Here is a 22,098-nt window from a genome sequence, read left to right on the forward strand (position 1 = left end):
CATACATTCATGACTTTGTCTTGACTTACAAGTTATATTATCAAGAAAAGACAGATTACATTGTTTTCTTTCTATTATTATGGCTATTATTGTAATTTATCCTCAAGGGAAACCTTTTTACTGCTCACTGCTTTAACTTCTGAATTTCATAATGATGGGTTGTTTACTATCATGCTTGTCTTGTCTAAATTATGATGACAGATTGTTATCGCTAAATGTTAGTTCGTTAACAACACTAATGGGCAGGCGTATAGAAATACTAGTGGTTTGAAGCAACTCCAGGGTGAGATGGGAACAAAAATGCTTGAGTTATATATGTAAACAGTACGTCGACGTCATAGAAAGCCGCCTGGATAAATTCCAATATTTTCATAAGTGATAAAACCACGCTTCGTTGCTACTACCAAACAGAAACTAACAAATACAAAGATTATATTGCCCATTTTAGATTAGGATATGCCGACATCTTGACTTTTGTTCTTTGTTATTGAATGTTTTTATCACTTTGCGATCTTTCTGGTAGTTCCTAAAATTATATATAAATCCTATTCTAACTTTTTTCACATATTCTTCACATAGCAAAACACACACACACTTCCCAGTAAACTTCAGAGTTGTGCATGTGAATGCTTGTTTATATTTAATATCTAATTCAGATAAAATCGGGACGGCTCATATTCATGCTTGAGAATGTCGAAAGCGTATGTCAAGAGGGAAAAGTAACCTGATTATCATCTTAACCATCATTCCAGAAGCACATCCCAATTTAGAGTTGCACACCTTCAATGCAATACTACTTTCCATTTTAGATGAAACTACAATTTGCAGTTCCAAGTACTACAAACCCCAAAGGAACCATACTTTACTTATTATTTAAACATAAGGACTTTACAGACATCTCCTTTTGTTTCAAGAGTGCTTTTAATATCCCTTACATTTACAGTTGACCTATTGCAAAGGTCAAAACTGTAGTTTATCTTTATGTTATGAATTTTTACCTTTCACTTACAAGTGGGTCTTTCTCAGCTAAATAACGGCTGCCTCACAGTTACACACTTTGGTGTAAAACATAATGTATTCTAATCTAGTTCACTTAAAATACATGTGTGCCTCTTATTCTGAACGGAATTAAAGCATTGGGGATGCAATAACAGTTGGTTGAGTGCAGTGGAAAAGGAGCATTGGCATTGCACACACACACACACACACACACACACACGGACACACACGTGTTTTTGTGTGTGTGATGTGGCAGCCAGGAGACTGACTGGAGACTGATGTCCAATCAGGGGGTTGAGAAAGTGAGCGAGGATGAATGAGAGCCTCACAGAGCGTCAATGATGCCCTCTACAGTAGACACACTAAGGCCACAGATGCACAAGCACATAAAACTTTTCTTTTTTGTTCATTTCCCAAATATGGAAAATGTACCAAACTCTACATATATATGTTTTTGAAGTGAGAAAAAATGCATCCACTAATAGAAAGGCTCTGTATGTATAGTAGAGTAGTTTTACAGATGTCATTTATTTTGTTGGCATACTTTTTTATTGCTTTTCTGATGGCTCGCCACCAATTCCTGGTGCACATAGTCGGCTAGGATAGGCTTTAGCACCCCTTGCAAACTTGTACAGAAAATGAATGAATGGTGTTTTATAGAATGTATGTTTTTTAGAGTATTTAGTGTGTTTTGTAACCTTTTTAAATTCAGAATTCAACATTTTTAGGGTGTTACATCAAACAAATCTGGTTAATTTGTGTTAATTGCATCACAAAAGCAACTTTCTTTACACTATTATTTTTTTAAGGGTTGTATTTGAAATTCTTATCATAGATGCCATTTTTTTTGTAATTAAACTTTTTTGCCCACCAGATGGGAGCAGAATATTTCTGAAAGATTTTCCAGATAATATTTTGTGGATATTTTTGTAAACACTACTTCAATACTATGTCTAGGAAAGTTTTACTATTCTCAATTCCACGACTATTGTCAATATTTCCTTTTACAAACAATTGCTGCACATTTCCAGTCAGTCTGAATAGTTCATGACGAGAAACGTGGGTGAGACGTGTGTGAATTATGACAATTGCGCACCTTTTGATTTACTTGGAAGATATTTTTATACTCAAATTGTGACTCATAACTGGCCCAGTCACTTTTAGTTCCTGTGTGACGGAAACTGCCTAAACCAGGGGTGGGCAATCTATTTCTGAAAGGTGCGGGTTTTCAACCCAACCTAGGAAACCTTTCCACCAATCTGGTATCTTAAAATTGCAATCAGTGGATTGCAATGAGTTGCTTCTTGTTTTCTAAAGAAATCTCATTGGTTAAAGTACTTTTGCTGGATCAGTTGCAACAAAATCCTGCATCCCCAGCTTTGACCAGCCCTAGTCTAGACTTTTTGTTATGCTTTGTGGGGCACCCCACGCGTGGCTGTCCATTTGATGTTATTTATAGCTGCACGTGCGTGGTGGACGCCACAGAGACCACCACGACCACCCTCCTCTTCCTCCTCCCCCTCCTCCTCCTCCCCTTCCTCCCTTTTCTCACACTCCCCACGCGTGGTTTTCCTCCTGCTGCCCGGCAGAAAGCAGGCTTTCCGACTGGCGGTGCTACCGAGGAAGGATCCTGACTTTTCTTATTGACTTTTAACTTTGCCTTTCGGCGATTTCGTCTGCGATTTAATCGACTCCGATTGTGTGTCATGCGCATCCCCGTAGACCCGAGCGCCAGTCGGAGGTTCAGCCCGCCTTCCAGCAGCCTACAGCCGCTCACGGGGAAGATGACGGAGGGGAGCTCGCCTGTTGGCGGTGGTGGTGGCGGAGGAGGAGGAGGCAACGGTGGAGGGCAAGCGGACGCGGTTTCGGCGGTGGTACCTCGGCTGCGCGCCCACGAGAACCGCAGCATGGCCGAGATCATCGCCGATCACCCGGCCGAGTTGGTGCGCACCGACAGCCCCAACTTTTTGTGCTCCGTCCTGCCGTCGCACTGGCGCTGTAACAAGACCCTGCCGGTTGCCTTCAAGGTGAGTTCCAGTTTACGTGATTTCACGTTATTTTTGCATTTATTCGGGTTTTTCTTTTCATGTGGGAACTTGACAATGAGCATTGGACCATTTATCCCTATCGTTCCACTATTTGTCTAATTCACAATTGCTCACCATAAAAAAGAATATGAATCAGATCTTTTTTTGAGTACAAAAAGTTACAATTAGTTTTAACTCTTTCAAGAACAGTGCTCACATAGTTATTGAAAAGCCAAATTGTTTTTGGTAACTTAATTTTGCTTTTTTTTCTTCAGACATTTCAGTATTAGCATTTATTCTTATATTATTGAGTTTCTTTATTGTTTTATTATCATTAATCAATACATAAATGCATACTATATCAATAGAAACTAAGTTGATGGAATTAAAATTAAGAAAAATAGAAGCTGCTGAGGACACCAAAGAATACTCTAAAGTTGTTGTTTTTCCCCTAATATTTAACTCATACTAGGACATTGTCCAATCCGATTTGACAGGGAGGGGCGATCAATTCATTGGCCCCTCCCATTAAAAATGGATTGGACGTCTAGGACAGTCAATGATAGCCAATGATATAAATGAATGGAAAAAACATAACTGATAGATGAAATGGTTATTTAGTTTGAATTATATGTAACTCATTTGTTTTTTTTACCAATTCTAAATAGATTTTCAAACTTGTCATGATTGTTCATACATATTCAAAGATGGATCAACACATCAAGCATGTTGCTTGGCTACCAAACAAACACAAAACTTTACATAATTCTTTCCCCCCTTTTTGAACAAGCACTTTTATTACTGTCTGGGTCATTTTAGCAACCGCCGACGCATTTTTTTTTTTCTTCTTTCTGTTCTGTTATCTCCATCCAAGAATCTTAACGAGAATCTCGGTGAGGATTTTTTGCTGTTATGTGATGAAATTAAAACACACTTTGAAGGTGGTTTGATGTTTATCAAGAGTTGTCTAATTACCTTCAGCCAAGTAATTGGCAGGTTGCCATTTTGTGTCTTTTAAACTGGCTGATGATAAAAACAAATATTCCACTTTGGGAATTAATTTAAAATAAAGGACGTGGCTACTGGTGTTGTTTGGAAATGGTGAGGTTTTTATTCCAGTTACTGGTCATTTAATTTGTTTATTTTAGGAACCTTGGGAAAAAAAGACCCTCAAACACATTATAAATGGTTTGACATTTTCCTGTTATTGTATTAAAGTTGAGAAGTAATGAAGTAAAGTCCATACATCAGTTGGCTAAGCAATGATCCAATCAAATTGATCATATTGATCAACATTGACCGATTTTGTAAATGCCAAATTTTGACTGTGTTTTGCATCATCTTTTGCCTTGACCACCAGGTGGTGGCGCTGGGAGACATAACGGATGGGACAGTGGTAACAGTGATGGCAGGCAACGACGAGAACTACTCTGCCGAGCTACGCAACGCTTCGGGCGTGATGAAGAACCAGGTGGCGCGCTTCAACGACCTGCGTTTCGTAGGCCGCAGCGGCCGAGGTGAGGTGAAAAACACGTCTGCACTTAACACACTTAGGTGGTGAGGATTAGTGGTCTCCTTGGCTTACTCGCCGACCACATAATCTCTTCCACGGCCAGCAAAATGTCTGATTCAAAGCTTCTGCTTGTGTGACTCTCACTGGAGCAAAAAAACATGCCAAGGCCAAACAATCTTAATTGCAATCCGCCTCTATTCATAAGAATGTTGTTAAAAAGGCGCATAGAAAAAGAAACACTAAGTAAAAAAAGAAATGAATAGTAAAACCTTGACTAACTCTTGAGTTCCCAATTCCTAATGTTACCATTTGTATCTTCTTGATCCTTCTTGAAAGTTACTGCAGTTTTTAGAATGACTTATATTAGTAGTGAGTCTTATCATTATTTTTATAATTGCTGTCAGCCCTTCCATTAAATTGATTGGCTGTCTATTTCTAAATTGCAATGCAATGCACTGTACAAATAAAAGTTTTTGTGGGGGGAAGAGGCTTTAATTAGTTCATGGTGCATCCATTTGTTTGAATTAATGTTGCACTAATGGGAGTATAATAGTATTGTAAAATGATATTGTCGATATTGACGATCCCCCTAGCCACTCCATTAAAAATTACACTACTATAAGTGAGCAGTAAACAGGTTTCATTGCCATATGATAGAGATGTATTTAAAAAAAACACATGCAATCAAAAGTGAACATTAAGTACATCAGACACATAATTTTGCATGATGTCACCTTTTATATTTTTATTTAAAAAACAGCCACCATCACTTGTCTCGTTGCTGAGGCGGCCCACTTCTCCGTGTTTGGCCTGTTACCGCGGGAACCCGTGACACAGAATCGGGCGACAGGAAATGACATAGGAACCCGGGACCGAGAGATCAGACTATGAGGTGTCTGAAATGAAACACCAATGACGAGGCAGAATGCCAATGACACATCATTTGCCATGTCGTGATGATTGATCGTGGGTAGTTTAGTGTAAGAGAATACCGTCCATCGCATCGTTCACTTGAAATAATGGCGGCGAAAGCTTCAAAGGCAATCGGAAATTCCTATTCGTTGCCCTTAGTCAGGCTTTGTAGTCAATTAGCCAAGCGTGTGTGTGTTTGCAAAGTGGGAGGAAGAAGTGGGGAAGCATTTCTAAACGTTCTTTTCAATATAACTGTCACTGAGACGAAAACTTGGCACTCGGAAGACGATCCGGCGGAAGCCTCCACTTCATCATCCAAACATGGCGCACACCTGTCACATGTGGACTCCCGTTTACGTGGCGTTCGCCCACGCGTGGACAGCTGCTGCTGTGAGTCGCCGTGTTCAAGCCCCCCCTTAGACCGCCCCCATTTCCTGTCCCACACCCGCCCCCAACCGTCGCCACGGTGACATGATGCATACCTTTTGAAGGCTTCATAGTGTTGCCGATCCGTTACCTCTGAATCACTGCATTCCTGCCGCTGACACATGTTCCCGCACACAAAGATGGGATTCAACTAGAGGTCTTGTTAATTGCCACCCATTTGTTAACTCATCATAGACTACAGTAGACGTCCAAAACCTTACAGTATTTTCCGGACTTTTTTATTTCCCTGTCTCGGACCACCGAAACACCATTTTTTTACGCTATGGTTATCCAAAAAATTGCAAATATTGCATTAACAGGTGCCCATTTAGCCTGTTGTTCTCTATTGAACTTTTTTTTGCTATTAACTATGTTTGTCCTTAGTTTCTGATCAAATAATTAATTGCCTTATCTAAAATGCAATTTATACTCCAGTGTGACTTGTATATATGTTTTTTGGCTGGTGTGACTTATAATAATGATGTCATTTCGATTTTGCTGCAGGCAAAAGCTTCACGCTGACCATCACTGTGTTCACCAACCCGCCTCAAGTGGCTACTTACCATCGAGCCATCAAGGTTACAGTGGACGGACCACGAGAGCCCAGAAGTAAGTACATGTAACACATATATAATTTAAGAATAGGGGAGTGTCTGCAAACATTTTACACCCAAATGGCATTGATTTTTTTTCTAACGTAAATTTAAAAAAAATATATTTAAAATGGCTCGTATAAAATAATTTATTTCATTGCAAAAGATCATTTGAGATTTGAGTGAGATTATATAATTTGGAATATGGCGGCGGGGACGCACTAACACTTTCCCACACTGATTCCGACACCGAGACAGTGAGGTGGAATATTCCCGGGTAGCGAGAGAGCTCGAATCAGCTCCTTTTAATAGGCCGTATTAAAACAACTGAGCAGGAAGTTGGGGGAGAGAAAAAAAAAACAAAAGAACTTTACTATAGTTGAGTTGTCAGTGCCAGCTGGTCTGGCACGCAGCTGTTTGCCTCCCTCTTGAGAAAGTCGCGCAAAATCAAGAGGAAAAAAAAATGTACTCCGACTTGATAAACAAGGCTCACATGTGGCACCGGGACAGAGTGGAGCCGGCAGGCGATGTCGTTCATCCCGCATAGGAAAAGGAGCTAACGTTGCCAAGGACGGTTTCATTTGCACTCACAGGCGCGCTCACTCACTCACGCAAGCACGCACGGGTTTGATCAAAAGCATTTCTTGTGCGTACATCACATGACTTTTTGGTAGGCGTTTGCATCGCGGGCCACTTCACAACAACCAATTAGTTCATAAAGAAATATCCAAATCCAGCATTTCTAAGGTGATAATATCGAGTTATAACTCATGTCTATGGACGTCTGTGGACTTATGCAGAATGAGTAATGTGCCACATGGGAGTTTGATGTAGTTGTTAAAAATTGATTTTGTTTATTTGGAGAAAGCAGAAGACAGGTTTTAGGGGGCTAAACTATCAATGTAGTGGTGCTTTTGTTGCATAATTATATTTAGAGGTGGACACCATGTGAGGTGAGGTGACTGGTAGCCAATGGGAATGAGAAGGATAAGTCGGACATAGTTTCTATTTTGAATTAATAAAATAAATTAATAATTTGGCATCAGACTCTTTGCTATCTGACCGCCAATCTCAACTACCGGAATGTTTCACCTAGTCATGCATGAACCCACTTAACCCATTTTAATGTTATTTAATCACAAGAATCTCATGCTATTACTCGTGATTAAAACTATTTAAATATACTAGTTTTAATTTAACCCCTAATATGTTTTTGTGTTAGTATGTGAGGCTCAGGACACATCTTGTATGAACGTGTGATTGTATGTTCATGGTGTCATTAGCAAAGTGCAGGCACAAGGCAACTAATAGGCCTCATTAAATGTCATTTGCGGCTAATGGGTGGCAAGAAGTGGCCGGGTGGATGTGTGTGTGTGTGTGTGTGTGTTGTGTATAAAAGCAAGAGAAAACACACCAAAAGGAAACGCTTCCTAGTGGCAAATCTGCTGTTATTCAATCAAATTGATGGAACCCTTACACGAGAGGTGACAAAAACATTGTGGTGTCACACAAAGTTAGCTTTGTGGCCAAGTGTGTGTCTGGTGTGTGTGTCTTTGTGTGTGTGTGTGTGTGTGTGTGTTCGGAGGAGGAGGTCAGAGTGTTAACAAGTCTGGTGAGGAGGCAGCGGTTGTGCAGACCATATTAGTGGTTACTTGCAAAGCCCGCACATAGCCGGGCTTTTAAACCTACTCATCTATATAATGTGCCGTAATGACTTACTGACAACTTTATGTTTTAAAAAAAATGCTGTGTTTCCTCAAACAGTACCGCAAATTGAATGTCATTATTATCATCATGTTGTTAGTGTCCTGTTAGAAACAAGTAGTTTGTAAAGAAAATGAATACATAGGAGGACAATTGTTCTTTTGGTGGTGGTCAGTTTGGGATAGTCGTAGTAAAAATGGCAATATTCAGGACTTGAAATTAATCTGTAGAAATTCCCAGTTGTTTTTTTGCCTGAGACAAATAATTAGTAATAGCTGTTTGGCAGTTTTGACCTTTTTGACGCTCAAAATCCACCAATTACAGTGGCCAATAATTTTTAAAAGTCTGACGGCTATTTAAAATAATTTGGAAAATTCCAAAACTAAGAAAACCATTAGATTTTGCACCTATAAAAAGTTGTAAACAAGTGCCAGACTGACAACCATTTTAACCAAGTGTGTTGTCTCGTATTATATATCATAGTTATATTAGTTTAATCTTAAAATACTGAATACAGACTTGAAAAATGTCTAGTAGCAATTTTTCTTTGACATTTTCATTCAACTAAACAGTAGAGAATGTCAATTTTAATATAAAAACATTTTGATAGTGACTAGATATCAAGATATTAACACTATCACAGCCGAGTGATATCTGCAAATGCATTTATACGGATTGATTAGTGTGTATCTTATAAAAATCATTAAAAAAATAATGCTTTGCACACTACAAATCAGTCACATGACAACTAAAAGAAGCAACAACAATGAATTGAGTGAGAAGAAAGAACCAAAAAAGTGACAAAAGGGACCTTCAGGCTTTTCCAGAGGCAGCCAAGCCAGTCAGTTATGTAAAGTTCCTTGAAGATGTGCCAAGTGTGTGCGTGCTAGAGTGAATCAGTATTTGAGTGTGTGTCTGTGTGTGTATGTCTGTGTGTGAGTGTGCGACACTAGGCACAAAATCATTCGGCGGCCGTCTGAAAAAGTCAGCCAAAAAAAGAGGAAAAAAAACCCTCCTCTCACGTTCTGAATCATCTCTAATGTGTTTTTGCGTGAAATCATAGTATCGCCTCGGGGAGCTTTCCTGGACGTCTATATGCATAAGTGTGTGTACCCTTTGTGTGTGTGTGAGTGTGTGTGTGTGCTTTCCCTTGCCTGGCTGGACCACACAGACGCCTGGCAACCTTCCACCACAGTCAGCATGGCTCCGTTTCGCTAGCTTTTTCCTCTTCCTCTTTTTTTCCCCTTCTCCTCCCTCCATCTCTGTTTTTATCATCGGCCCTCATTTCTTCCAATGCGTCCTCCCTTGATACAAGACCCCCGCGGTGGACGGGCGCCTGGCTGTCACCCTGCCGCCGCCAGCAACCCAACTCCACACTATTTTTTTTCTTCCCTCTGGCAACCGTCCACTGGAATAATGTTCGTATTAAAAAAAGTGAATATAGCCAAAGTGAGGGTCCGTATTTAAAAAAGAGAAGGGAATTTGTAGATGATTGACATGCACGCACACGCGCCGGGAGGGTTTAATCCACCGCAAAACATGCTTAGTGTGGGTTTTATCTGCCAAAAAAAGGTACATGTGATGGCATAGGTGGAAATGTGGCTGTAGTTGAAGAAGAAGCGGAAAGTATTGCGCAAGCAAAGTAGTAGTTAGGACATGCCTTACTTAGTAAATATCGTCTCAGAAGAACACTTAAATCCAAAAGTCTTATTTTCATCTCACTGATACACTAAATAGTGTTTATAGATGAAAAGACGGTGACAATATGCGCAGTAACAGAACGTACCGAGAACAAATAGTTCTCTGGAAAGAGATGAAGAAAAAGAAGACTACAACAGACGCCTTTGCGATTATATAAAAAAAATAATAATAATGTGATAACCCTTTGACCAAATGTGATTGTTAAAAATGCTACTTAATCTTCAGAGTGGGTATACTAAATATAATTTGAAGAATATTTTTGGGAAAATTTAAAATAAACTGCTAGGCTATAATAGTAGAAATAAAAAAAATATCATTTAAATGTTTTTTTTAACTCACTAAAAAGGCTTTTTGGGGGAAATTTAAAATAAACTGCTAGGCTATAATAGTAGAAATAAAAAATATCATTTAAATGTTTTTTATAAGTCACTAAAAAGGCTTTTTATATGGATTTTGAATTGCATTTACTCTGGAAAAACTGCGGAAACTGCCAAGGCTGAAAGAAAGCAAGAAACGGCTTAAAACTGATGTGATAGGATAGAACAATGTTGGCCTATCTTAGCATAAATCATTAGGAAAAGCCACAAGTCTTTCTACTTGACTTGTATTTTGCTTAGACAAAGCCAAACGGCTTTCAATTCTGAGCTAAAATAACTTAGTCTTATGTTCTCAGATGCCTCCAAGCGGCGTTTTGGAGACGGTCCTGTTGTCACTTTAAATCCCTGACACGAACGTGAAAGGAAAACCACCTCCATTAATTATCATCACACGGCTTCTTTTTTTTTCTCTGTCTGCATTTCTTTTGATCAGATTAGCTCCGGCGCGCCACAGAGACTCACTCGGAACAATAATAAATCCTCCCGGATCACCGTTCTTAGCACTACTCGCAAGTTAGCGACTAAGTTTCTACATCTGGTACGAATCTGTCCTTGCTTCCGCCCTACCGGCTCGGGCAAGGGAAGGAAGTGGCGGGGAGGCAGGGAGGCCGCTATCGCCAATCTGTACTGCCACTTTCCGGCGGTGGCTCGTAGCGAACACTTTAGTGTGAAGGATGTTTTGTTCTTCGTTTCTCTACGGTCGTTAAATTTCAGTCCTAAGCAATAACGTTTAGATGCAATCTATTGCAATTAGGGTGAGTTGAGGAGCTTCATTTACACTGACGTAGTCCTTTACTTATATCTGTCGCCCCTTATAGGTAATTACGTTACGGAATTTACATTATTTTGTCAAGTGTCTATTAGATTTTTGGCTTGTTGTACTTTTAGAAGTCTGTATTTGTATTTTAGTTGATACTGGAGTACTTTTGCCACTATTGCTGACCATGATAATGTTGTTGGAAATGTTAGGGACTTTCCCCAAATGTGGGTGAACTTATCCGGCCCCCTTTTCCCCGCTTCTTCAGAAACACCCGGGGCTCATTGCTCAGCAGTCTGAGCAGAGTGCCGATAAAATGGCTGAGACACGAGTTGCATTCTGGCAGCGTACAAAGACTTATTAAAGAGGGGGGAAAAAACTAAAAAGGCTTTCCGTAAGGCCATTTAAATGCTGTGCAAATGTGCTCAATTTAACGTTTTAGGGGCTGAAAGTCCAACCAACAAACAATCCTTTAGTAAAAGTAGGATTTCATAATTAAATTCCAAACTTAACTCTTTTAATCCCAATAACAGCGATATTTGTCCAATCTATTTTTAATAGCAGGGCTAGTAACAATCTCTGTAGAAACCAATGAGTAAATATATTAATGAATAAGGAAGGTTATTGATTTAATATGATATCTGCAGTTAATGTAAAACAGTTGATTTTTAAAGCAGAACTGGTTCGTCTATCAAAATTAATGGCAGCCAATGTGTTAAGTAAAAACTGCCAACTTTTTTCTTTATAGGAGGCTACTGTAATATAAAAAAAGCCATAAAAAACAGAACCAACAATAGAATACTGCAACATCTTACAGTTAGAATATTAAAGCTGACATTGTTTTCCCCATCATTGGTTCCCAAGCGACCAGATTTGTTAAGGGTTGCTATAAACTACATTCAAATTAAGCGTTATTCACATGGTTTGCTATTAATAGACAATTTCTTAGCATGGGAGCAGCGACTTTTTGAGTGGAAGTTCGAGACCCTGCGGCAGCAATGCGCGACATGTGACGTGAAGTAGTGTGACAAAACGTGGTCGGGGGGGTGTTTGGTTTTTATCAAATCTTGTGACTAAACATTCTTTTCCAATAAAAATGCCTTCATCCTATAAGAAAAGGACATCAACACAATTAATCTGAATCTAAAATCAGTTGAAGCCATTTTTAAATTCTCAGAATTTGAAGAGTTGTATTTATTATACAAAGGACAAAAAATGCTGAAAACGTGATTTCTTTGTGTCAAATACTCAGGTTTGCGATTTATGGCGTGCAGTGGGAATTCCTCTGTAATTTGAGAGCTGCACAACATCAATAGAAAACAAAAAAGTGATGTCATAGCGAGTGAGTCGATACCTGAGACTTCAAATAAACTCGTACAGTAACTCACACCTCAGGGAAGCACAAATATGACAAAAGGGGCGACCAAAAATTGCCAGAGGAATCCAGGAACAAAGCCAAAAATCTTTTTGGCACAGCACGCGACTCCTGTAGAGATGAAGCTGTCGTGTCGTGACAGACTCTTTTTACCTGAAGAGTAAAGCTTACTTTAACGAGCAGACTACATCTTTTCGCAATCAAAAGAGAATCCGGAGCCTGCAAAAAGAGTAACTTAAACCAGAATTTTAGATTTAGGGAAAACTAAAGAGTATTTGACAGTATTCAAAGTCATTGTAGACTCAATTGACTTCCTTTAGAACTCCCTGGGTTGAACTTGAATGGTAAAATCTCCACTAACCCACTTTAAATTTTTTATTCCGTCTCATCACCTTATAATGCCCCTCTGAATACTCTATCAACTATTAAGGTTCAAATTATGACTAAAATGATTTGTCATTGCACAATTACAAGTATAATGTATCTATCTTTAGTCACTAATAATGCCAAAAAACCCCAAAAAACTAAATGGTAAACTAACCACTTTGCTATATTCACAGGGCATCGTCAAAAGCTAGAAGACACCCCCAAATCAGGCCTCTTCTCTGACCGCCTGAGTGAACTGGAGAGGATGAGGGTCCGCGTGGCGGTGCCCGCCCAATCCCAGCGACCGCCACTCAACACGACGGCCAACTCGTTCACGCCGCAGGGACAGACGCAGATCGCTGGTAATGCCATTTTAAAATCATAGTAGCAAACTCATTTAATTTCATAGCATAGGCATGAAAAAGCCACCTAATTGGATGACAACTCCAGTATTTTCCCTTTAATCCATAATTCCTTAATTGAGTACTTAAACTGTCGTTCTTATGAACTTCATTTATGGTAGGTGTTGTTTTCTATTATAACCTTTGGACTTTTCCTCCACTCAGACCCACGGCAGTCGCAGTCGTCGCCGCCATGGTCGTACGAGCAGACGTACCCATCCTACCTGAGCCCCATGGCGTCTCCCTCCGTCCACTCCACAGCCCCTCTCTCATCCAGCCGGGGCACGGGCCTGCCTTCCATCAGTGACGTCCCCCGACGCTTGCCAGGTTAGATACCTTCACCACTCAAAATTTCAATCATAAAAAAACGCTGGGAAAAACTTGCTAGGTTATCCATTATTTATATTCATTAAAAAAAAGCCACCTTGTGGTGTAGAGGTTCACTCGCCTGACTTTGATGCGGGCAACGACTGACTGGCGACCAGTCTTGGGTGTAGTCTGCCTTCTGCTCGAAGACTGGCTGGGTCAGACTCCAGCAACCCCCGCGACCTTTTCGAGGATGGGCGGTATGGAAGATGAATGAATGAATATTCACAAAAAAATATATATATATAATACATCACTTTTAAGTACTCACATATGTGGACACTGTGCCTTGATATTTTACAATTTTTCATAGTTATACTTGCATTGAATGTGATTGGACAGTAGGCATCCAATCAGAATCACAACTGTTAATTTGTTGTGTATAATGGCAGGCTTCTAACCTAAAATGAATCCCAAGTGGGTATCCAAGAGTACGTTTCGAACACATATGTGCAATTTCACATTCCATTTATGGAATTTTGACATTTAACTACCGCCAAATTACGAACTGATCACACTTACTATGCATCACCTCAGAATTTGTACGCACTGTCACAAAATAAATGAGGCGTTCCTTTGAAAATCCCAAAACAAGTTTAATCCGCGTACACCTGTTTGAATCGCTGCCATACTTTAAATGGAGTCAGATGTCTTGTCATCTTTGATCAGTTTGGACTTTCCCCTTTGTTGCCTTTTATCTTGTCGCGCTTTGTTCTCGTACGTACGAAGTGACGTTTCAACTCCAAATAACATTCTATTCTCAACCAAAACCTCTCACACTAATCAAAAACTCTTTGAAGTATCCCAAAACCTACGACAAAAGCTTTACAGCCACCAAAATAATTTAAATTCATAACAGAAGGATGAAAAATGCCCACATAATTAGATGACTTTTGCACTGAAAGAGTTAAAAATATCCTCCAAAAATTGTACTGCAACATGTGTAGACAGACAATGTAATTCCACAGTAGTACTTGAAGTCATTTTTTCTGACTTTAGATTTACGTTAGGCACGTGTAGTACTTCTAAAGTATTCTTTGTCTGTCGATATTTGCCTGATACTGCCTTCTGGTGGCCAAGTACTATCAGTTAGAAACTTTGAAACACAAAAGTTAAAGGTTTTGTCTCCAAAATGGAATTTCAAGGTACCACCATTGGGAAAATCATCAATTTTCTACATAAGATAATTAAATTTGACATAAATATTGTAAATAACATCAAATTCCTATTTGAAAAGGAAGAATATGGGTATTAGCATCATATGATACTTGACTCCCATTCCCTCGTCCTTGTTTCGCAACAGACGCCCTGACAGGGAAGACGCCTCATGATTTACAATACCAACGCCATGGCTGGACTGAACCACTGTGAGAAAGAAATGGGGAGGTCTAAAGGGGGGGTTCTACGTAGACCTCCCATTCTCTATAAACTCTGCACCCAGCGCCATGCTGGCCACAACCAGTTAGTGGTTTTGGGGGGCAATTTTTTATTTCGGGGGAGTTGTGCGCTCGCTTGGAGCCGACGGGAGGCGGGTGCCGGAGCCACATCAGAGCCGGGGGTCCGCCTCATTATAGATCTCATGGAAACTGCTTCTTGCATAAAGTGTTTCCACATGTGCTGCTCCTCATTCGGGGCGCACACACGTAAATATGCGTAAACATGCGAATGCTTTGTCAGCGTCGGCCAGCGAGACAGAAGATGATGAATAAAACAATACAGGCATTTTAGCCACATGTATTCGTCCCCGTAGGCAAAACAAGTGCCTTTTTTTAGAGTTTAAACATGTGAGAAAGACCCTGAAACTTGGTACACCCATTGAGACTGACAAAAATGTTGATGTTTTCAAGTTTTCGGGTTCATGAATAAGACGATGACTGTGTAAAACTTGCTGAACTGTTCTGGCGATGTACTTTCAGGTTCTTCGGACCTGAGCCCCTTCCCAGCCCAGTTTGAGCGTCAATTCCCAGGCCTGTCCTCCCTGACAGAGAGTCGCTTCAGCGGTCCTCGCATGCACTACCCGGCCACCTTCACCTACACGCCACCCGTCACCTCTGCCATGTCGCTGGGGAGTGCCCACTACCACGCCTACCTTCCGCCTCCCTATCCGGGGTCCACGCAGAACCAGAGCGGACCATTCCAGACCAGCAGCACTCCTTACCTGTACTACGGTGCCTCGTCCGGGTCCTACCAGATCTCCATGGTGCCTGGCGGGGGTGGGAGTGGTGGCGGGGAGCGGTCGCCATCACGTGTGGCCCCCCCGACCTGCACCAGCTCCTCCACGGGGACCTCGCTGGTCAACCCCAACTTGCCCAGCCAGGGGGATGGCGGCGTGGACACGGGAGACGGTAGTCACAGCAACTCCCCCACCGTCCTCAACTCGGGGGGCCGCATGGATGAGGCCGTTTGGAGGCCTTACTGAACAGCTGAGCATAAAGAAAGGGATTTTATTTTCTTGAACGCAGCTCATGGTGACATGTGCGTACTTGTCTTCCTGGAATGTTTGGACCAAAGCTCTCAAAGTGGCAATAACCACCAGCACGTCATCCAAAAACAGACTTTTTTTTGTATCGCTTTCATATCGACATGGATGAGATGAGACATAAACTGTAAAGAATAGAAACTAATTACGCTGCCACATTTAAGTCGGAATGTTACGACAGTCAATGTTAGATTTCAAGGGGAAATGATGATGACCATTTTTTAATCATACACAAAGAAAGAATACTTTTTTTTATTTTACTACTTTTCACTTTTCTTGCAGACCATGCCCCCAACCTGTCTTCAGACAAAGCATAAGAAGATGAGATCATGTGAAATTTAAAAGAAAACAACTATATAATGTTTGAAAACTACCATTTTTGCTCCATGGAAAAATTTATTCATAGAAAATTACATTTTCCCAATATTTACATTATCTTTTTAAATACATGTTTTTTTCTGTTAAATCTACGATAAATACCTTATATTTTTTTTAATTTACAACAAAAATACAAAGATATGTCTTATATTTTTTTTACTTTTTGAGAACACCCTCCAAAGCTATTTTTATTCAAATTGCTTCATTTTTGTCAATATTTTTTCCCCCTGTAAAATTCCGACTTCAATGTGGGAGTGAATGAGTTCGACTTTTCTTTACGTTTTTCTTATACCGGTATTTTTAGTTTTTTTCTTTTTAGCATTAGGCATGTTTTGTTGTTGTTTTTTTCTATACGACAATACGGAGACGCACTGAGCAGCGAGACTTATTTAAACATGTATATTACAGGGGCGTTCTGCTTCCTGTTTAACTTATGAAGCCATAACTTATGTATTATTGTATTTTTGAAACTTGACTCATCCCAATATTTTTGCTGCGTCCTTATAATAATAGCTTTCAAAAGAACCAGAAAAAGATGATCATTTAAGGGAAAAAAACAACTAGTAACACCCAAAGATGCAAATTTCCAGCCAAGCCGACAATCAAATTTTATTTTATTTTACTTTTTTTTGTTGTTGTGAGCAAAATGACAACTTTGAGAAAGTTTGTCAGGGTGTTTGACACTCACAGTCTTTTTATATTCATTTTTTTCCAGGTAGACACCATCTTGAATCAGTAAAAGCACTTATTATTGGTTAAAAATAGTCATCCTGTTGCCCGATTGGCTGTTTTTGGTCCACAATTGTCTTATGTTCGACATTCTCGATGTCCCATTCAATTGGGATTTTGTGCATAATGTAAAACAGGGTAGTAAGTAAAAAGCACATGTTTTTGTCGACCAGCAATATGATGAAATATGTATTTTTAACATTTGTATCCTAGTCTGTGACAATCAATCCAAGCTCATTTGGTCATTCAAAGGTAGGACTTTTCTAAAAAAAAACTTTTGTATGAGAAAACAGTAGAACATCAGAAAAATGCAGTAGTATTTTGTACCAAAATTAATTAGAATTTGTGCATTTTTCACTCAATATTTTCTTATGTCCTTGTGATGTCATTCAATTACATTTTCTATTTCAGAGGACCATCTTGTGATAACAATTTCGTCAGATTTGCTACAAAATTAAGAATGCGGTTATTAATTTTTTTAAAAGTGTGAAATTGGATGCAAAAAGTACGATTAGGACATTTTATTTTCTCTACCAAAAATGTGCTTAAATATTGTCTGTTGTCTTTTGTGGCGAAAAAATTAGAAATGAGGTTCAATTTTCTTTTCCGTTTCATATCAAATGTTATTTTTTGTTCTTTTATTCTACATTTCCTTTTTTTTTTACTTTTCATTTCATTTAAATTATTCCTTAATTTAATTTTGTATTTTTTCAATGCCTTATTTAAAATATCCTTTCTATTTTCTGTTTATTTACCCTATTTTATTGTTTGTTTTTGTTTGTTTTTTCTGTTACGTGAGCTTTTTCTTTCCTACAAAATTGTGACAAACAAGGAGAACCTTTCATCCAAATTTAGCTCACTTTCATTTTTTTTTTTTGTAACCACACTTCTTCAATATTTTGTTTTTTTTAAAAGAAATTCATCACCACAGACAAAGTTTTGCACTATCAGCTCTCCAACAAGCTTTTTCGTGTCTCAAAAGAGCCGCAGACGTCAATGGTGGGCGGTTGGTTGTCATATAATCTGTCACTTTGTGGGCACTAATATCATAAAGTCATTTTGGGAGGATTTGATTATTGAAGGTTTGCACGCAGAGGGAATCAGCTTTTATACAAACACACACACACACACACACATACACACACGCTTGACATTCCCGCTGCTTCAGCCTGAAAAGTCCAAAGTATTTGTGTTGTAACTGGAGAAAGCAAATAAAAAGCTTTTAGATGATTTGATGAATTTTAATGGTAGGATTTTTTTTTTCTCACTGTCTCCTCGATAACTACCAACATCTGTCCTAATCCTTTCCAAGCTCTTCATTTATTTTATTTTTTGCATGTGTGTTTGCGTGTTTGTGTGGATGGGTTAAGGTTTGTCTTTTGTCGTGGTGGTGGTTCATATTGATTTAACGACATTTTTGGACTTTGTGGAATTCCATGCTGGGAATTAATGTGATTTGTTTTATTTTTCAGGGAGTTTTCTGGCTTGTCGGCGACCTTTGTGAGGATAAAGCAGATCAGAAAATGAATGAATGAATATCTGGATCATCTCTTCCAAGTATGGTTATGGGTAAGTGTTTCATCCTCCTTCTTTTAACTCATTAGCTGTAATTAATGGCGATAAATGCCGAGATTGATTTTTTTAAATTGAATAGGCATCACTATATAGAATAAACAGGCTTTAACATACTTGAAAGTAAAGAAAATAATTAAATGGAGAACAACAGGCTAAAAATGCAACTGTTAATATTATATTTAGACTTTTTTTGGATGACTATAGCTTTAAAAAAGCATCACAATTGAGTATTAGTCACTTATAGTCCGAAAAATACGGTACCCTGACTTTTCCGTGCAGTGTCGACTTGGGAACGTTGCTCTGTCTGAGCGTGAGTTGTCTTTGGAAGGCGGCGATGGCGGCAGTTAGGGGGGGGGGGGGGGGGGGTGTTGAGGCTGGGTGGTGGCTTCAGTTGGGCGTCGCTCCTTTAGACTCCCGCCGCCGTCAAAGTGGCGTTCCAGAGACGGGAGCAGAGACACGGACATGCCGGGAAGCTGTTTTACATTATTCCCAGACATAATAGAGCCAATCTAAGTGTTCACATGAGTTGGGAAGAAGTCGAAGGGGTGGGGGGTGGGGGGTGGCTTAAGGGGGGGCTGAAGCTTCACCATCCACATGTGCGAGTGTGTTTTTAAGAAAGTTCACGTCAAGAACATTCTTGGGATTTCCCTGAATTTAAATGATTGTGGGTGGTGGAAAAAAAATCTGTCACTGGTTTGACTTTGACTTTCCCGGCGTTGTGCAATTACTGTAATGAAGGTAAAACAAGCCAGACGCCCAAAGACATTTGCATCACTTGACTGTGTGAAAGGTGCACAAGAAGGCCTCTTGCAAGTGTCAGTCTCTGTAAAGTGAAAATAAATACATCTTGCACATTTGACACAAGCACACACACTGAAGTGCCTTGCCAAAGTGTTTAAAGGATGCTTTGAAATAGCTCAAAATCAAACAACTTTTGTGTCCAAACAATAGACACAAAACATAACAGGCTCCGACTGTATGATGGACATAGTTGCTAATTAATAACTAGCAATGCTTTGTTCCATTATTATGAAGAATATAAGATTGTTTTGCCACTATAACTGCTAGAATGCATTTTCTATAGGGTTTGAGTCTGGGTTTCTGACTTTTCCAAACACGTTAGATCGACTTTGGCGGAGGTGTTTGCTCTCCTGAGAGGCTTTTTTTAAAGTTCAAAATGATTTGGTTTCCATTCACGCTGTGTCCTCCTTATGTTCATCTTGATTTCTCATTTGCGCTCAGGGGGTGAAGAGGTGGGGTCTGTCTAGCATGGGGGGTGTTTAGAACGCCCACATCATAGCCCACAGGGCCCACTCTGGAAGGATCGTTAATATCGGCCTCATAAAAAACGCACTCAAGTCATCGTCAGTCAATATATAGGCCTACCGTAGCGCCTCCTAGTGGCTCTTTCAAATGAGGCCTAGATGAGGAGGGGGGGCGCCCACCCATGCGGCCCTCCTCGGAGCCAAAGGCAGACTAGCTTGTGCTTATTAAGTTAGCGCTGCTCCAACACATTTTTGCCTCCGCAAGCTAAATGAATGCCAGATCCCATGCCGTCTCGGATTGGCGCCCCCAACCGAAATCCCCCCACCCCTTCGACCCTAAACCAACTCATAAATGCGACTCCTTTGTTGACCCGATGCAAGAAATGATCAGCTGGCAGGAAAAAGTCCATCCGGGCAGTCAGCCACAACCTCGTACAAGACAGAAAATCAGTCAAAAAGCCCCCAAAGCCCTGCAGGGAAACACTTTTTGGGGACCGCAAAAATGTGTCGTATATCAAAAAGTAAACGCAATAGAGATGACAATTCGTGTAGAACTTTCACATGGAGAAATGAAGCTGTATTGATGATCATTGGAAAGTTCTTGAAATGCAAAATGGAAGATTTTAAACTGGAGTTTTTGACACAATACGTGTTACTTTGACTGGGGAGCCTAAACTTAAGATATGAGTTCTATATCATGGCGCAAACTTGAGATATGTGTTCTTTATCATGGTGCTAAAAGAAAGACGCAGAAAGCAACACTTTGAACAAAAACGAGGTTTGTTTGGGTTTAAATACAAGACCAAGTTGAGGTTTACTATTCAATTGAGTATAAAGAGAATTAAACTTTGTGTATCTAATTAAATTAAATATAACAGTACTCCTAAGCATATATTGTTTATCAGCTACAACAAAAAACACCCAAACTGAGTGTCAATAGTACTAGTGGTAGTAGTGGTGATTGTGGTAGTAGTAGTAGTAGTAGTAGTAGTAGGAGGACTCTTGTTTTTTTTCTGCATAACTGCTTCATACTGCATCCTGGTGGCCAACATAGGAACACAGTTACTGATTTAAAGACATCTTTTAGAATGTTAAAAATATAGCAAATAGGTCTCCCACTTTGAAGCATAGGAATGCCATTCATTTTCAAAGATATCAGGACCATGGACAGCGACCGAGCATGCAAACAAAGGACACCTTTGTCGGCGGACCCCTTATGGGGATGGCCCCTGTATCCATGTCACTTTGAAATGACACATCATCCAAATAGGGGTTAGGGGGTAGAACTTCATGGGGAACAGACGCAGCTAAGGGTATAGTAAAGTATTTCTTTGGGGTTTTAATTGTTTAAATATATAGTTTATTTGCAGAGTCACTGTCAAAGTGCTCTACTTTTACGGTTACCGTTTCAAACTACAACACGTGCTAGACTTGTTAAAAATAACTCCATCTTGACCCATTTTGCCTTTTAAATATTTTTTAATGATTAAAATACACAAAAAACAAATCTGTGAATAAGTTGATAGGTTGCAATTCAACAAAGTTTCAGGATGATAAAGAAAACAGTATGACGCAGTAAGGAAGCACTTTTTAGTTTACTTTCAATGTAAAATATGACTAGGGCTAACCACATAGGATAAAGTTACATTTCCACTGAGTCGTTTAGTCCGCCAAAGAAATGATCTCCACTGATGGATTTTGTGCGTCAAACATTATAGCATGACCGACCCCCAAGTTGATCCAAGTTATAGTCATACTAATCGCCACCAGTGTAGTATTGAATAACTTCACAAGTCTTTTCCAATTGGGACATATATAATATATATAAGTGACATACTATATGTATAATGACCAGACCCACCAAGAGTGGAAAAACTGTAATAAAATGTAGAATAGGGTATGATGGAAATAGAAATAGATGATAAAGATGTCTTTACATTTATAAATGGACTTCATTGGAGGCTTTTGGTTAAAAATAATGTCTAATGTGCTAATTTTGTGCTTCCTAGTTTATTATCATTGGAATTGTTTGTGTTTATTAGAGTTCTAATTGAATAGAAGCTATTGAAGAGTTTATTGGGGGTTCAACAATGTTGACAATGGGGTCAAATACTCCCAAACGGTAGAACGTGTCCAATCATTGATCGTCTTTACC

The 22,098-nt window shown here is 39.6% G+C and overlaps 1 protein-coding gene across 1 annotated transcript in view; it reads left to right on the plus strand.

The window, feature by feature from the left end:
- Positions 1-18,342, plus strand: part of runx2b (RUNX family transcription factor 2b) — a 32,888-nt gene extending 14,546 nt beyond the window's left edge. The window contains exons 3-8 of the mRNA XM_077711257.1: positions 2,722-3,026; positions 4,387-4,543; positions 6,382-6,486; positions 12,945-13,112; positions 13,317-13,478; positions 15,434-18,342. Of these exons, the coding sequence (XP_077567383.1) occupies positions 2,722-3,026; positions 4,387-4,543; positions 6,382-6,486; positions 12,945-13,112; positions 13,317-13,478; positions 15,434-15,936 (1,400 nt within the window). The 3' untranslated portion in view covers positions 15,937-18,342. The remainder of the gene's footprint in view (positions 1-2,721; positions 3,027-4,386; positions 4,544-6,381; positions 6,487-12,944; positions 13,113-13,316; positions 13,479-15,433) is intronic.
- The last annotated feature ends 3,756 nt before the right edge of the window (positions 18,343-22,098 follow it).

Source organism: Stigmatopora nigra, unplaced genomic scaffold (genome assembly GCF_051989575.1).
Source record: "Stigmatopora nigra isolate UIUO_SnigA unplaced genomic scaffold, RoL_Snig_1.1 HiC_scaffold_25, whole genome shotgun sequence".
Taxonomy (NCBI): Eukaryota; Metazoa; Chordata; class Actinopteri; order Syngnathiformes; family Syngnathidae; genus Stigmatopora; species Stigmatopora nigra.